This window comes from Ciconia boyciana, chromosome 8 (genome assembly GCF_034638445.1).
Source record: "Ciconia boyciana chromosome 8, ASM3463844v1, whole genome shotgun sequence".
Taxonomy (NCBI): domain Eukaryota; kingdom Metazoa; phylum Chordata; class Aves; order Ciconiiformes; family Ciconiidae; genus Ciconia; species Ciconia boyciana.
Genome location: NC_132941.1, coordinates 3,162,224 through 3,179,497, shown reverse-complemented (window position 1 = coordinate 3,179,497; position 17,274 = coordinate 3,162,224). Strand labels below are relative to the sequence as shown.

General features: G+C 43.3%; 1 protein-coding gene across 8 annotated transcripts in view; it reads right to left on the bottom strand.

The window, feature by feature from the left end:
• MEGF11 (multiple EGF like domains 11) overlaps positions 1–17,274 on the bottom strand; it is a 293,113-nt gene that overhangs the window by 17,107 nt on the left and 258,732 nt on the right. For 5 of the 8 annotated variants that reach the window (XM_072871110.1, XM_072871109.1, XM_072871108.1 and 2 more), the window contains 2 exons: positions 15,867–15,995; positions 15,489–15,722 (listed from right to left, as the gene is read on the bottom strand). In XM_072871110.1, the coding sequence (XP_072727211.1) occupies positions 15,489–15,722; positions 15,867–15,995 (363 nt within the window). Of the gene's footprint in view, positions 1–66; positions 134–8,563; positions 8,683–15,488; positions 15,723–15,866; positions 15,996–17,274 lie in introns of all 8 variants that reach the window. The other 3 variants (XR_012043914.1, XR_012043915.1, XM_072871116.1) reach the window with 2 other exon arrangements.

Sequence of the window (17,274 nt, the reverse complement as noted above, 5' to 3'; positions counted from 1 at the left end):
GCTGACTTGGATTTGGAATTGCTCTAAAGTCTACTAAAATGATTAAATTGTTTAAAAATTACTGACCTAGTTCATTCAGATAGGTGTAGGGTCTCCAGTCTGCAGTTTCTCTGTCAAGGATTTTGTTACTGAGCTGTTCAAAAAGTATGATAATGGGTTAATGCTGAAATAAACAGACAGTTCCCACCCAAGACTTCAGCCCAATGATGTCACGAATAAAAATGGGAGATGACTGTTACCTTGGCCTCACCATTTCAGTTCTTTATCTGTATGAATTTGACAGTTGTTCGCTAGCATTAGGGAAAATCACAAAGGAAAGTCACTTCACCAAGCAATGAACACAAGCATGCTGGAAAATACAGGATTCCTTCAGTAACCAATAATCACGACTCGAATGCCTGTGCACATGGAGCAACATGCTGGCAGTTTCAAAATAACTAATGAAGATGGATGGATCAAAACCATGTACTTAAGCATGCAGATAGGACCTGTTTGGAACAAAGGGGATTTGCTAATACACCTGTGTATTTAGTTAAAAGAGATGTAATGGCTACAAGATTTCTCTCAATTCAAGGAAAATAACATTGGCAATAACGAAGCATAAAGCCCCATGCAGCTCTGCCAGCAAAAGCGGAGCGGAGTCCAGGGCTACCATCCAGATGCTACTGTTGGAAGAACACCTCTTGCAGCACGGCAGCTGGGACCCTCCGTGTGCCCAGGGCGAAGCCGGCTCCTGTGTCAGCGCGGCTGGCAAGGGACGGAGGGGCACAGCCTGCGCCGCCAGGGTGGTACCATCTGGAGAAGGCTGCTATTGTATTAAGCACACGTGTCAATATGCTCTTGATTTTTCTGCCCTTTGTAGAAGCCTCACTTGAGCTAGGTAATGCTTAAGCACAACGTCAAGAGGCAAGCACAGCGTCTGCCTGCGGGATGGGGATTTTGGGGACCTGGAGTGAGCTCGCTGGAGCAGCTCTTATGGTGGTCAGCAAAAGGAGAGAGGCTGCTGTTTTGGGGGTGCATGGCTCCACTAGACTGGGATACGACAGCAAAAGCAGCTCTACAAAATGTACGGTGACCAGGTGAGTCCCAGCAAGGAGGGCCTGTGAATCACTGTAGTTGCTAAAGCTGCTGAGTTTTCCACCTCAACATTTTTCCCTTGAAAGCCACACCTGCTGAAAGTACAGCTGGTCCTGAGGAAGTGCCAGTTCAAGAGCAAATCCCAACCCCGTTTCTGAAAAATTAAAGTTATGAAGCCATCATTGCTCTCTTGTGTCTGCTTCCAAACTGGAAAGCCTCCTACCTCTGTTTCAGATGGTTCAGCTCTGCTATTTTAATGTATTTACAAGAAAATGCTTAACAATAAAGGAGGTCAAAATTGAAACAAAGTATTCAAAATTACCACAACATTTCATTTTTCCTGATCTCTCATTAATTTTTGCTTAGCTTTCATAATGGATTTTAAGACCTGGAACAAAAAAATCCCCCACTGATGTGTTGAAGTCTATTGGGGTATAAAATCCCAGCTGGTACCCAGCACCTACAGGCACACCCCAAAGGTATTTTCACCCACCTCCACAGTCCTATTTAACAGCCCCCAGTGCAACAACCACCCCACTTCAGGGTGCAGCAGCCCCGCGTTGTCCCTGTGTCTGCAGAGCACCCGCTGTCCCTGGACATGGAGGACGGCTTTGCAGGAAGCCCAGAGTCCCCCAACACTCCTGGAAATACCTGACAGAGCACATGCCACCTGCGGGAAGGGGGATGTGGCCCTGTGCTCTCAGGACGTGTAGTCCCACGTGTCCCCTGACTGTGTGGTCACAAATACCTTTATGTTGTGCTACCAGCCCAGGAGCCCAGCGAAGGGTGAGGTGCACTGCACAGGGTGCTGTGCAAAGAGACACAATGGCCCAAACCCTGTTTTGGAGAGATTTCCATAAAGGAAATACAGCCAGATGGGGAGGGATGAAAGGGCTGTCCCATGTAGCAGTTGGGGACACTGCTCTGTGCCATGTAATGTGGACACAATCTCAGGGGCAGGGCAGTCACCAAGCAAAGTGGTTCAGACAGCTGAGTCTGCTGCAAGGAGCACACCACGACCTGCAAGGAATAACCATGTCATGGGAGGTGGAGAAATACAGCAGGAAGGAGAAATGCTGGACCAAGAGAGGGGAGGAGGGCATGGGGCTGGGCAGCCATGCAGCTCCTCTGCCCCTTGGTTTAGGTAGTGACCACACTGGGGAGGGCTTAGGGTCAGGACATCTCCTCTGGCAAAAGTTCCTCTATAAATAGGGCAACAGGGACCAGCAGGATCCTCCCAGCCAGCCTGATGTTCTTCTGTGAGCTTGCCCAGTGCTGGGTCACTGAGGATAAAGCTGCAGAGCTCTGCAGCCTCTCCCTTATCTCTAGGGAAAGCATCTGCAAATACTCCTCCCTACCAGGAGTACCACATTTAGGACAACTACACTATATATTACAAACTGCACACTGACATTTAGAAGCTTTTATCTGATTGCAGAAACTAGGTTTCATTTGGGTGAAGACCTCTAACAACCAGAGGCAAAACCTTGCTCTCATTGACTGAATCCTGCTGATTGAATTCCATTGATTCAGGATGCAGAAAGTGATCTGATGGGTTTTTACACGAAATGTAATTTGCCCTGGCTTAAACAGACACAGGAGAAACCACAGTGCGAGCACTGCACAGACAGAAAAGCCTGTGCACACACACACACACACACACACACACGTGCGTGCACACACAAACACAAAATGTTGAGTCTCGCTACAAGCAACTGCACAATATTTTTAGAGCTATTCAGCTGAAGCTTTTACACAAATAGGTTTCATCATTTGTAAAGCATGTAACTGTGCTCCAAATGGGCTGAACTCCAGCCTGGAAGAAAGATTCAGGACACACAATAGCACAAATACAATGACCACACACACAGATGTGTGTGTGTGTGTGTGTGTATACACATATATATATATAAAAGAAAAGTATACACGCAGGCACATACACAGACTAAGACAGATTAACGCCAGCACGCTGAAGGAGCCCGTTTCAAATCCATCTGAAAACCAGACTCTGGTTGAAAGAGATCCTGCTGCTGAGCCACCAGCACTGACCTTGAAAGAGGCATTAATTCAGGGCGGTTCTGTGCCCTGCGCTGTGCGGGAAGTGAAGCCAGATGATCACAACGGTCCCTTGTGGCCCCACAGTCCATGAATCTCACATTAGACAGCACCAGCAGCGCAGTGATAGCTATATCTAGTGCCTCGTCCTGTTCCTTCTAATTTTCTGTCTCTATATATTCCCACTAAGGTAACGTGTGTCATCAGCTCATTAGGCACCTTTGCACCAGCCACTCTCCTCAAGGACGTGCCCAGAGCAGAGAGAAAGTTGATAAAGCTGGTTGCCTGCAATATTTCTAGAGCAATCATTGCCCGAGAGCAGTGGCTGTGAATGCACATCCTTGCTCCTGGCACGGGCTGTGCAGCTGGCGTCTCCCAGTTGACAACACAGGAGTCATTTCTTTATCATTCAGCAGCTCTTTGTACTCCCCCAAAACTGGGAACATAAACACTGACAGCAGATACACGCTACGGACGGATGGGGCAGTCAGAGCAAACAAGCAACGGCAAGGTGATGAAAAGCAGATTGGTTTGTAATGTGGGCACAGAGGAAGGAAGCCGACGTTCCTGGCCCTGCGCTGGGCCCGTGTAAGTCAGCACAGCCCCACTAACGGCACTGCCAGCTTTCACCAGCGAAGGCCATGGCTTTTTTCTTCATTTCAAAACTTGCAGCAATAACATGAATGCTGATTTCCAATCCAGCTGCACCACTTCGATCACATTTATTAAAGTCTTTGAGTTTCTATTAAAAGCTGTGTTTTTGCAGGATTTATAAATCAGCTCACAAACCTAAAATTTGGCATGAAGAGCTATGGGCTAGAATTGATTTCTTTAATGAAATGATTTGGGGACATTTCTAAGTTTTTCAGAATGCAGTAATTACAAAGAAATGTGATTATAGCTGTCTCTTTGTGCTACTATCATTTCTTAACACACTATAATTTGTTAACTTTTTTTTTAAGATAGAAAATACTTCAATTTTTAGTGTGAAGCAAAATTGCTCTTCTGGAGGAAAAAATACTTCATAGTAAATGTATCCACTAAAAATCCTAGCTTGTAATTTTAGCAATTTGGTTAAAACTACCTCATATCTGGCAACTTTTCCTTTACGATCAGCGAGATACTAGCATGAGTAAAGCAAAGTCATTATCTGCCCATCTGAAATCGCTCGATAGATCACAGGAGCAAGTTGATCACCAACATGCCATTTGTCAATGCTCAGGTCTTCTAAGAAGTCCATGGTGATGAGGCAAATAAGTGCTGGCAGGAACTCCATCATACCTTTATCCTCCAAGATAGCAATTGATAAGAGTTTTGCCATTAACTTCCCTGACTCCTGACTTCAGGTTTCCATGGTCCAAGCCTGTGTTTCTCAGTTTTAGATGGCCATCCTGAACACTCTGCAGCGATTCTGTATTTGCATTCTTCCTTTTTCTTGGGCAAGTTTTAGTCAAAACTACTTTAATGATACTTTCTGTGGTTGAATTCCTCTTTATTAGCTAGGTGACATCCAGTCAGACCATTTCCAGTGACGTCTGTTTTGCAGTTTCTAATTTTATGTGGAGTCTTTGGTAGAATTTAGAACTTCCTTTAATCGATGAGAATCTGCTGGCTTTAAAAATTCAGGACATCTAATAGCAATTGATTTTTATGATGTCTGTAGAAACCAGCAACACCTGGGCTCTAGCTGCGATGCTGTTCTCCTTTGGCAGGGAGTGAGGGTGGAATGCTCTGCAAAAGAGCAAGGTGAGAATCCTCCATTTGCTCAAGACATACTGGTGCGGCAGCCTCATGCTTTATACAGGGTATTTTTCACACACTTTTGCAGCCTTCTGTAAAAGGGACGTATATTCCTACATCCATGCACAATTCAAAACCTCAAATATACAGCTGGCATTGAAGCACTGAGAGTGGTTCTGTGAATGGTCGCACAGAATGCCCACTGAGTGACGTAGGTCTTCAGTGTTTGAAAATCTGGTCTCTAACTCAAGCAATGAGAGCTCTGATGTGAAGACATGGGTATGGAGGTAAGTCTGTATCTCTGTTTATCTACTTCGGAAAATTTCGGTGCAGTAATTCTGCAGCACAATTTCACTGGAGTTCATGTATGGTACTCCTTGGTAACTTGCAGAATCATTATTTATTTGCTGCTGCACATGTCATAAGAATAAAGGCCAAACCTACTTGTAGGAGCTAATAGGCAAAGGTCAAATTTTGGCTTTGCTTAAGCTAATAGTAAAATATCTATTGACTTCAACAGGGCCAGCATTTCAGCCGAGCTGACTTTGCAAGTTCATTCACATGGGAAGAGCATTTACTTGTAGCAAGGTGCTGGTAGTTAAAAACTTGCACTCAGATGCAGGAGCATCTGCTTCCTCCTTCAGCCCAGAGGTGCAGAGCCATTCTCCTGGACCTTGCACAGAGACACGGCTCAGCCCTACCAACTCCTGCTGGCAGCCAGAGCCGGCTTTAGGGACACAGGACTGGAAGGGCTTTGATCACCGAGTCCCTGAGTCCAGCCACCTTTTACTGCAAACACCCAGGCACATAATTGCTTAGATAGCTGATCAAGCTCCATTTTAACAGTAATCAGATTTCTTTGTCCCATTAGTCTTACTGGAAAGCTATTCCAAAATCTCACTTGTCTGATGTGAGAAATCTAATTTCCAGCCTCGATGCATTCATGGCCAGTTCATCCTCATTTGTTCTTGTGCCAGCTCTGTCATCTAACTTAAATAGCTCTTCTCCCTCCTAGTGTTTACCCCGTTGTATTTATAGATGGCAATCATACTCCCTTTCAGCATTCATTTTGCTAGATAAAAGAAGCCAAGCCTTTTTTTAGTCTCTTCTCATATGCTCCCCCTTATCTTCCCACTTGCTTTTGCCTGCATGTGTTCCAGTCTGAGCGCTCCACTAGCACAACTAACCAGTCCTGTATACACTAGGAGGATTTTAATGCCTCTGCTCGTACTTGTCTCTCAGCAACTTCAAAGTTTTTACAAACTTCAGGACATGCGTAGGGTCCTGAGCAGTGGCCAAATGTCTGTCTGGCAGAGGGGAAATGGGGAGGTGAGATACCTGCCCTCTGGTCCTAGAAGAGATGCGGGAAGGCTTGGCACCGCTCCCTTTCTATGAAGACAGACCTGTCTCACAAACTGCGGTCCTCGGTGCAATGCTGGACCTTTTAGCTTCTGTTATCAGCCATCCCTGCTCGCCTTGCTTCCCTAGTGAAGTTCCCACTGTGCACACCGATAAGAGCAGCAGGGTGAGTAAATGCAGCCAACAGCGCAGAACAGCTGTGCTCGGTGCCCTGCAGCCAGTCTGTCCCTTGCTGAGCTGGTACAGGGCTGGGAGAGGAAAGCAGAGGCAGCAGGAAGGAAAATAGAAATAGTATGTGTATAGTTGGGTGAGAAAAGAGAATAGGAAAATGGATATAAGAAAAAACAGAGTGCAGAGAACACCAAGGGAAGAGGAGAGAAAAGGCAAAATCAGACACAGAAAGAGAGAAGAGGACAAGAGGGACGGGGGAGCACACAAGAGAGAACGCCTCGAACTCAAGCAGGGCTGCATCTCCCTGTTGTCTTCTCTTTGTACCTTTGCCCAAGCTGTCTCTCTGAAAGAAGTGATAGAGGAATGGCTCCAGTCCATCGCCTCAAGGCATGATCTCCTTTGAGCACAGGGAGGATAATACATCCAGGGCTCTGGCTCAGCAGTTCAGAGATTCCTCTGCCATTTTTTTTTCATTTTGCATCTGCGCTGGTTCCTTTGTGACCCCAGCTGGCACTGTAAAGAAATGAATCCTCCAAGTACAACTTGTGCACATTTCCCTGCAGAAAGTGGGAATGGCACCAGACAAACTGATTTGGAAATGAAACTCGTTAAGGCAGCCATTAGGGGCTTTATATGCTCTTTTGTCTTACTTGGCTGGAGAACTGCATAGACAGAAGAAGCATATTTTTGGCCATCCTCAGCTATTCAGTACTGCAAAGCATTCTCATGAATAAGTAAGATGGTGGGAGATCTAAAGGAAAAGTCAGGCCATATATTTTGATAAGTGCCCTAAAAATACCAGATCCGTTGTTTTTTCTTTTTTAAATATCAGGACAACGTGCTGACTGACTACTGATAGCCAGTACTACAGGAAGGCAAGCAGCTTCCAGGCTAGTCCAAATGCATCACTTGGGTTTTAAACCTTTGTGGCAGCTTAATATTTGGAGTAGCTCTGTGACAAGATGGCACTGCGGGCTGGGAAATCGGGATAGGTGCTTGCTTTGACCTTTTCTGAATTCATTTAAATAACTGCAACAGAATTAGTGGTCCAGACCCACACTCATGGTGTTCATCCTAAATTTGACATTATGAGCATTTGCCCTTTCAATTTGGGGAGCAAAAATGCATGATGCAAGGGGACCGTCTACATCGGAAAACATATTTACACATCTGTCTAAACTTTTCTCTGAGAAATCTCTGGAGCCAGCCTTTTTATTACATTTTAATGAGATTTTCTTTTAATAACCAAGAAATGACTTACAGGAGCACATGTAGAAATATTTTTGCATACCCTGTCTCGTAGATAGAATAGTGTCTTTTTTGCATTAATCTTGTTCTCATGGCTTTCCGGTTAGCAGAGCTACATTTGGATTAAGGTGACACAGCCTGCAAGTACCATCATTTTTAAAGCTGACAACCTTGATGAAATCAATTGCATTTCCTTTTTCCTCTGCTCCCTACCCTTTGCCCCACCTTGGCGTATTAAGGCTCTAAAGGAAGAGCTGTCTTACCATTTATTGTATCTAAATCTATTGCTGAAGTGGTGAATTGAGTAATAGTGTAGTCCCTGAATGGTCCTAGGGAATCAATAGCAACATGTGGTAAGTAAGGCACTCCTGGATGTTCGAGCAATACAGTCTGAATAGCTCTGCTGGAGAGCCATAAGTAACAGCAGAGCTCTCAGAATGCCGCTGGAGGAGAACAGTGCTCAGAAGCACCCTAGATACCTTCTTGCATCTATCCGCTTCTCTGTGTCAGCAGGAAATTTGTGGGTCTACTGATCTGGGAAACAATGATATAGCAAAGTTAGATTACTGACTTAATGCTTCATTGATTTACTTTTGGTATATTAGTGGATAAGTACACTTATCTAGTTATTTATCTTTTCTGAGAGGCAAACATACCTTAAGGTTGCTAAGACACTGAGGCTTATTGACCCAGACAGGCATGTACTGAAACTCCAGTTACCACGCACACAGATGACGAAGACACACAGAGGGGACAGCAGACCTTTTTGTGTCTGTTAGAGCTACGGTATCAGGAACTGCTACACTGCATTTTTAAATAATGCTGGCAGACAACAGGATCCAACAGGCATTGCTTTGGTTGATTTCCTTGAACTGATAAGAACATTGCTACAGTGGGGTGGGATCATATCTACCTTACTGGAGCTGTTTCCATCCAGATTACTGGTAAAGAAGCGTGAAGTCACACCACATGAGAGAGTGTGGTAGCTTGGATTGGAAAAACAATGTACACTGCCGCTACCTTGAGATATATCTGGGAAGAAAACAAGTCATCACAAAATACTTTGGAAGCCATAATGATTCTTAAGAAACTGAAAACATGCTAGAGACGATCTAGTTTAGAAAACTTTGTTAGAGTACTGGGTGCTACAAAACATCTCCAGATAAAATCTATCCTGCATTATCACGGCGTGAAGCTCTTGACTATTAGCATTAAGTGTAAGATAAAAAAGCAAAATGTTTAATTAATACAGCGTTATCTTTTTGAAGATCTTAAAAAAGTAATTCCTGACAGTTCGGCTGCTTTGCAGGTAAGGGAAGAAATGCAAAACTCAGGAAATGCATGGTCTGCAACACAGTTTCTTCCTTAGTTTAAGCACATGTAAGAGCTGGTGAGAATAACCCTTGTAGTTACGAAACATTTAATTGAAACTTTTTTTTTGTTACAAAAAAGGTAGTTAATGTTAGAAATCAAGGTGCTATAACAGTACCGAGGAGTCCAAAACATTTGACGTAACTTCTTGTGCAAAGGCTTAGAAAAAAAGAAGGCTGCAGCACTGAAAGACAAACTTGGGCAGTCACATTGTTATGCTTAGAGACATTTTATCTATTTCCTCACTTCAACTTATGAACACATTTACCAAACAAAATAATTTACCAAGAAAGACATCATATTTATACTGGCAGTTCTAATGAAAACATCAATCCCAATCTGGTTCCAGCTTAATAACAAATTGATAAATATTTCCAAGTACCATCAGAAGAAAGGATGAAAAATTTAAACTTAAGCAGTATCATTTAAACAGCCAAGCCCTGTAAGAAGTAAATGAACGGGTTAGTTTTAATAAACCATGGGCTTAAATTGCAGGCAGAAAGGTTAGTTATAGGAAACACCTTCACATGGAAAGGGTAATGAAATGCTGGGGTGGCTGCTTGTCCCCATCACCGGAGATCTTTAATGAAGATCTTTAATTGGCAGCAGATGGGTGAGGAAGGACACGGATCTGGCTGGCACTGTCTGCGGGAGGGGGGCACCCAGTCAACATTGGCCATCTCTCCTTGCCCTCTGCGTTTGCATTCCATTGAACATGCACTTTGCTTTGCTGACATCTTGTGGAGATCTAGATTTAGCTTAATTTACTGCAAAATATCCTGTTTCAAATAAGTGGTTTTATCTGCAGGGTGTCTGTTACATAAGCGCTGTGGCACACAGCTGAGAGAGGAAACCACACACGCACATGCATATCTGACCGAGCATTCATTTTCTGCTGAAACACGCAGAGCAATTTTTGAGGTCAGCTCTATTTTGTAGCAAGTGCAGAGCCTTTTACTTCTACTTATTTTCCGAGGTTTTTGCTAACAAAGTATCTCAGATCAGGATGTGATTCCAGAAGTAAAGTCTTTTCATTTAACTTCTTTCAGCTAGCCACTGCCCAGCAGAGCAGCCAGGCTGCCAGGACTTTGCCATCTCCCCTAACTATAACTCTGTGATATTTGCAATAGAATTAACAAGAAACAGATATCTCTTGGGGTCTGCAAATGAGAACTGTGGCTGGAACCCAAACATCGCGATCCGTGTATGCCCATCGCAAACACAGCTGCTCACATATAGCCTTGAACCTGCTAATGAGGGATTGGCAGCTCACCAGGGGAGCAGAGCTCATCCACCCTTCTCACCGCCTGCGGTCCCAGTTAAATATAGACACTTGAATCCATGTCCTTCTGCTCTGTAGGTGAGTGTTGATGGCTGAGTCATACCAGCTCTCAGCTCTGCCTTCCCCCTTCCCTTATCTGTCATGCCCTTGCTCAACTGCGGGCAAGAAGGACCAGCTCAAAGGAAAAGAAGCACGGTCCACTGCCTTCGCTGCAAGATAAGAGGGCACATACCGACGGTTACTGTGAGCCGGCTGACACATTACAAGTTCACACCCAGCTTATCTGGCCGTAGCTTGTTTCATGCACCTGAAATGAGCTGAAGGAAAAGTCTACCAGACTGCCCTACTACTTAGCACAGTGCTGAATTAATGAATCGGAGCTCGCACACAAGTCGCATCACCAAAAATCTTTTCTTCCTTCATTGCATGCAGCACCATCTACTTAGAATTACTCCTTCTACCCAGTTCCATTTGGTCGATACTTAAGTACCCACCCAGGCTGATTTGCCTTGATAGCACAGTCCATTTTCTACACATTTATTCATGAGGCTCTTATAACTGCTGGCTGGAAATACATCAAATTCAAATCTAATGCTATCCCAGTCAAAAAACCCCAGACAAACACAAAACCCCCTCTCTACCCAATGATGAGAATTTTATTCTGCTCTGAACAGTAAGCAAAGACTTAAATGACTAAAAAAGAAAGGGAATGATTTAAATTAAAACAAACAAAAAACCCCGCAAAGGTTATGTTAATGTTAACATGGGGAGATCAGTCCTGTGAAGGGATCCATGATGACAGAGTCCTGCCATGAGCCCCTCAAGCCTGAGGCTGAGCTCCAGTGAAAGACCCATGAGGTCTGGATGAAGGCCAGAACACTCTGTCACTTGAAAGACCAAGCTTCTGTTCCGAGCCAGGTCTATGAGGTGACACAAAGAGTGTCGGTCCCCGTACTGCAGCGGCAGTAGGACAGTGTAGCGTGGAAACTGGGCACAAGGCCAACCATGAAAAAAGGGAGTAACTAAGCACTCTGCAGTAAATACAAACCCAGATATCCCAAGCTACAAAATTGAACTGTTTTCTTCTTCTTTTTGTGTGGATATTTGCCACCCATACAAAGTGTCAGTGGGGTGGATGAAGACTCCAAGCAGGAGGGTTGCCACTCTGCCACCTCCTACTACACATCATTTGCAGGACCATTTCTGTAAACGTCTTATCTAGGCTGCAGGATCCATGACACTCTATTTGTATCGAGCTTTGCTTAGGTTTTGGCTCTCAGCATAGGATTCACCCATATCAGAAAGTTCCTTAAGACCTTGGTAAGACCTCAAGCATCACTTCAGCCCATAACCAAGTCTTTGTGAAAGTCCTGAAAAGAAATCTCTGCTGCTCTCCAGCACTACTGCATAGTTTTCCCTTTTGTCCCCACCTCCTTGAATTAAACAACCTGCACTTCAAAATCCTTTGTTGGATGCAATGTACCGTTCTCATGCTGGGGAGCACCATTTTGATTTCAGACTTATTTGGGAAAGTCTGCTCTCAGATCCATGTGCTGTGGTTAAGCTCTCCCAGCGTGGGTGGTTTTCTTTCCCACTGGCTGCTGGGCAGACTGTGTGTTTTGCTGCCACATCCTTCATCCACAAATGCAAAAAGAGTCTAAGGGCTGCCCAGGGGGTTCCCTTTCCTTATAATCTCTTTCACACAATATGCATGGATTACCAGCATCAGAAGAGCTGAAGATGTAAAGACTAAAAACATCCTCCAGAAATAAATTAATGTGCTGGAAGAAATTACTGCCTCCAGGAGCTAGGGATCTGCATATGTGACTCTATTCAGAAACAACAACAAGAACACTACCCTAACAAGAGTAAACAAGCAAAATAACAACAGTGGTGATTCAGGTTAGCCATAATGTTACGACCCATATAGGGCTGGATACTGCAGTCATTGTTCAGGCAGAATTCCTGCTGAAGTCCATGGGTTTATGTGGGATTGTATTAATTGCACAAGTACATCTGCATAGCATTCTGCCCTTAATCCACAAACAAAACTCCAGGCGAAGGTTGCAATCCCTGTTACCTCTATGTAATACTGCTACTGTCCTTCAGCGTCCCCTGCAACGCACAAATGCACACATGCACTCATATACACACGTGTTGTTCTTGCCATCTAGCCATGCTATGATGTTCTTGCCATCTAGCCATGCCATCTATTTCTTATCTGTGATCTTGTCTCAGTATCCATCTCCCCATTTTCTGCTGGGGAAGATGCACGTCAGCACCTTTTGCTGTCTTTCTGCTCTATGGAAGTGAAAGGCTGAAAACAGCATCGGTAAGGCCAAAGCTGGGAAGGTTACTGAGGGGTAGAAAGTTTCAGTAGGAGAATGTACTGGAGGACAGTCAGAATTTGGCAGGGATCTTTCAGAAGCCCTTGTCTAGGATTTGTAAATGCCCTTCTAAAACCTTCTAAAAGACCAAAACTTGAAACAATGCTGATACCTGCAGACAATTTATAATGAGATGAAGATGGAGCAGCGTGATTTCTAACTTCTCAGTCTTCCTCTGCAAGCTCAGATAGCAGAGTTTTTCAAGGGGAGGCAGGAAGAAAACTGTTCTGGTGACTGCCAGAAAGAGATGGCTGACCCCACTCAGCTGCAGCTTCCTCAGTGATAAAATTTATATTGCTACAAGGACTGCACAAAGAAAGAAAGAAGCAAGAAGAAAGAAAAGGCCCAGTCTCTGCATCCCCATCACTGACTGAGATGAACAGGAAGGAAACATTATCCAATTTCTTTCTCATACAACAGCCCATACAACAGCACTGACCTGGTGTTGTACTTCAGGTCACTTCAAGGTACTTCAGGTTTTTTACAAACTGAGCTGACACAGAGCAGCAATGCCACAAGGGCAAGAATTAAATTCACTGTCATTGCCCAAGGACCAGAAGAGATCCCAAGTTCAATGCAGCTGAAGGATGTGGTCCCTCAGATGTTTATGATGTATCCAGGAATTCAGCCTTCCCCAAAATATTATTTTTCCTCAAGTACTTAAGTATCATGTGGCATCAGGAGTTCTGGGATAGGTGGCTGCACCTGAACGGAATGTGAAGAACATTGTATAGGGAGATGCAATGCCCACAAAGAACCTGCAAGGACAGTCCTGGGCTACCAATGTCTTCAAATGTAATGGCTTTCTCACTGTGGCTGAGGAGGAAAGTCATGTGTCTATGTTAACTTCGAAGGATGAGAGTATCCTTTCTCAGCATTAGCCTTTTTTTGGACTTCTTGCAGAGTGTCAGACTGCAATACCATCAGGTCGATTGGGAAGTCTCCATTCATGGTAAAATATGGAGAAAAAACAACTGAGGGATTTTTGTTCCCTTGTCTGAAAGGAGAAGCTCAATTGCTCCAGTCAGGAACTCCCAACCTCAGCAATATTTCTCTCCTTATTTTGAAATTTGTAAGTTGTGCCTCTTAAGCATGCTGGGTTACACATACATTAACTAGAAAAGGACAGAAATAAATGAGGTGTAGCAGGCTTTGTAAATAAATGGATAAAGTGCCAATATGAAAGAAATGGATCGCTGAAAAGTTCAGAACATTTTTCCATGCCAGCGGCTGTGATCTGCTCTCTCAGAACTCAGAGCCTCACTGCTGCTGAGATGTGCCACAGTTGTCTTTTGCATGTTCATGGTCTGGCTCTTCAAATGATGTTGAAATGACAAATTTCAGGCCAAATTGTGCTGGCAACTAGCCAAGGATCAGATGAGCCCTCTCTGGCAACACTTTCATACATTTCTTACCCAAATGGGCAGCTTAACTAAGAGCCTACAAAGCTAAAATTCAAAAATAGGCAATGGGAGGAAGTCCAAGGCTGATTTTTTTCTCCATCTTGTAGCTATCAGAAGAAGGAATGCTCTAGTACAGGCCTGAATGGTCTAAACATGAGTTTAGGCAAAGGTGCTGAGCAGACAGCCCCTGATGTGTGATATGCCATTGCAGGAAACTCTGATATGAGGAACATTGCATTCATGATATGAGGGCTGAAGTCATGGTGCCATGCCAGAAGCTCCTTGATGAAGGCCCAGCTGTAGCCAGGCACTAATATCGTTGGCTTGGTGGGAGAGGCTCCTTCCAGGTGCACCCTGGAGAGGGAAGTCCAGAACGAAGCTTCCAATCATGCCACCCCGAGACAGCACAGAAGCCAAATCAGAGCCAGCAACAAGTGGCTGGGCCTCGTGCATTTAGACTGGAAAGCAGAAGGAAAAAGGCAATGCAGGACTGGGAAAGCAGAGCTGCTAGGCCAATGTCTGCCTGCTTCAGGAGCTTGTATTCACTTGGACTTGCAGTTTCAGCCATTTAAAGGGAAGTGAAGAAGCGAAGTGCGGTCGGAGGGCAGCAAACCCCGAGGAGATCCCCAGTAGAGACAGATCGAAGGAAACAAGAAGGAAGTAAAGCCATCTCCTGTCTGGCATCCTATCTGATATTGGCCATAGAGGAATGAAGAAGAATGACAGCATTAAAAAGGAGATCACATCCTCCAAAGCTTAGCCAATCTGTCAGGAAAAGCTGTCCTCCATAGCAGTAGCAGAAGATAGAAAGAAGCAAGAAATGCAATCTCAGTATGACTTTTTTTTGATCTTAAAGAGCCTTCCTCTTCCTCTCTCCTGCTTTCATCAGCTCCTGTGAAGAAAATTCACACCAGCTGTCTAGACGATGGGGATTGGTCCTCACACAGAAGAAAGTGACAACAAATAGGCCGCCTCAAATCACAAACTGCAACATAGACAAAAATAAAACCTTATGATTGACCCAGTCAATCCCATTCCTCAAGCAAAAAAAGTCTTCTTCTGAAGGTTTCACAAAGGGAAAACTCTGCACTGCAATAGGAATGCAGCCAATTTAAAAAAATGGAGTTGATGTAGTCCATGCAGCATATTTCTTGCCTAGTTATATCCTGTATCACGTTAAGTAAACTTTCATATATAAAGCAGCTTAAATCAGTTTTCAGTTATGTTTGCTTTCCTGTCCCTGTTAAGTGTTAAAAGATCATGGTATTCAGGGGAAGAACAGAAGTGTCATTATTTTTGAGGCTCAATAACTCATGTTATACATCACAGAAGCTTATATTTCCCCAACATACAGGAATACAAGTCTATATTTGATTAACATAAAAAGACCCTTACCAGAAAGTGAGTAATCTGTATTAGTCATCCTCATGGCTGGAGTATAAGATACACTTGGCATGTCATGGCCCTTCTCCTTCTGTTTCCGTCGATACCACACAAACAGTGCCAGCAAGACCATAATAATTAGAAGGAGAATAATAATTCCAATGATTGCTCCCACTGAGTGCCTCTCTGATCCAAGAGCAGGGCTAATTTTAGTATAGGGGTTTAATTCTTCCATCATAAGAGCCGCTGTTAAAAGTAATTCATAACACACTGTAAATTGAATCATGCATTTCATTTTTGAAATACTATTTTTTTAAAGCATGTACATCATTGAAGAAGGAGAGAGAGAAAGAGAGAGAGAGAGATTTTACAGACAGAATTTCACTGTACCTTGATCACATCGGATTCCTTTGAAGCCTGGACTGCAGTAGCAAGTACCTGTGACATGGTCACATGTAGCATTATTCATGCATTCACATAGTTGTTTGCAACCGTAACCAAATGTTCCTGGTGAGCACTCTGGGAAGCCAAAGAAAAAGATTGGAAAGAATTCTACTGTTTTCAGGAATGGGTGAAACGCTTGCCATGGAAAATTCAGTCGAAAAGTCTCCCTGGTTTCAGTGTCTCTAGGATAACATCCTAGTGTTAGATTATTATTATTTTAAAGCAGGAGATAAATGTATTTCATGTACAATTTGGGGTATTACTTATTAAGCTGTAACTTTGTGGAAAAGTCATACAAGGCTTCACAAGGACAAAATCAGTAATAGGTACAGAGACTTTAAAAGGCTTGATAAATATTACAAGTGTACAGAATTTATCAGGGCATGATCTCAGAAGCTGTAGACATCTTGAAAGAGCACAGCATTCTCCAGCAACTCTGCATATTTTTTTTCATGGGGATAGTTGCAAAGAAAAGTGTTAATGTACCTGTATATGAACACAATAGACTTCTACCAAACAAATCCTGCATGCTTTCAGACTTATCCTTACTAGTGCTAGAAGATGAATATAACATTGTAGGTGGAATTACAGAATTGAGCATCTGAGTGGTTTGATTTGCTCTGCTTCTGTATTAGGATTCCTAATATAGAAAGAATTTTTATCCTGTCTGTGTATTTCTATCAAAGACAAAATGATTGAATGTCCAGCTGAGAAATTTATTCATACAATTACCCTGATGGGCTATTACAATAAATCTGTAGGCAGCTTACTGTACTTCTTGAGGCACTACTCGATAATAAATTGAAAGAAACAACTTCTGTCACATCCTACTTATTTCTATGGAGAAGATGCATTATTGAATGCATGCACACTTGCTATGATTCTTTAGAATATATATTGTTTGTTTTAAGATGTGACTCCTTGTGTGTCCCTGCAAATGTTTTGCATAGCATGATGATACCTTCCCTATGTCAGTCTCTAAGTAACTTCCAGTAGTCAAGATTTAATATTAAGTAATGAACAGTAGCCAGTATCTATATAATGATTTGCCAGTATTAAAGTTGTATCTCTTTCTTTCATCTGCGGGTCCCCAAACAAGGAAAAATAAAATTATTACAATTAATGCTCATTCTGATATTAACCTGTAGCCTACTTAAAATGAATAAGGCCTAAATTTTTGGACTGCACCACAGAAACGATGTCTGCGTTTAGGCATTTTGTCTGCCTGCGGTGTGACTGCCCATTCAGCAGGATTTTGAGAAGGAAGGAGTCTTAATGAAGAGATACTTTTAGATTAAATAGTGGAAAAACAAATAAATAAATACATTCATAGTTTGGATAGAAAAGAAAGCCT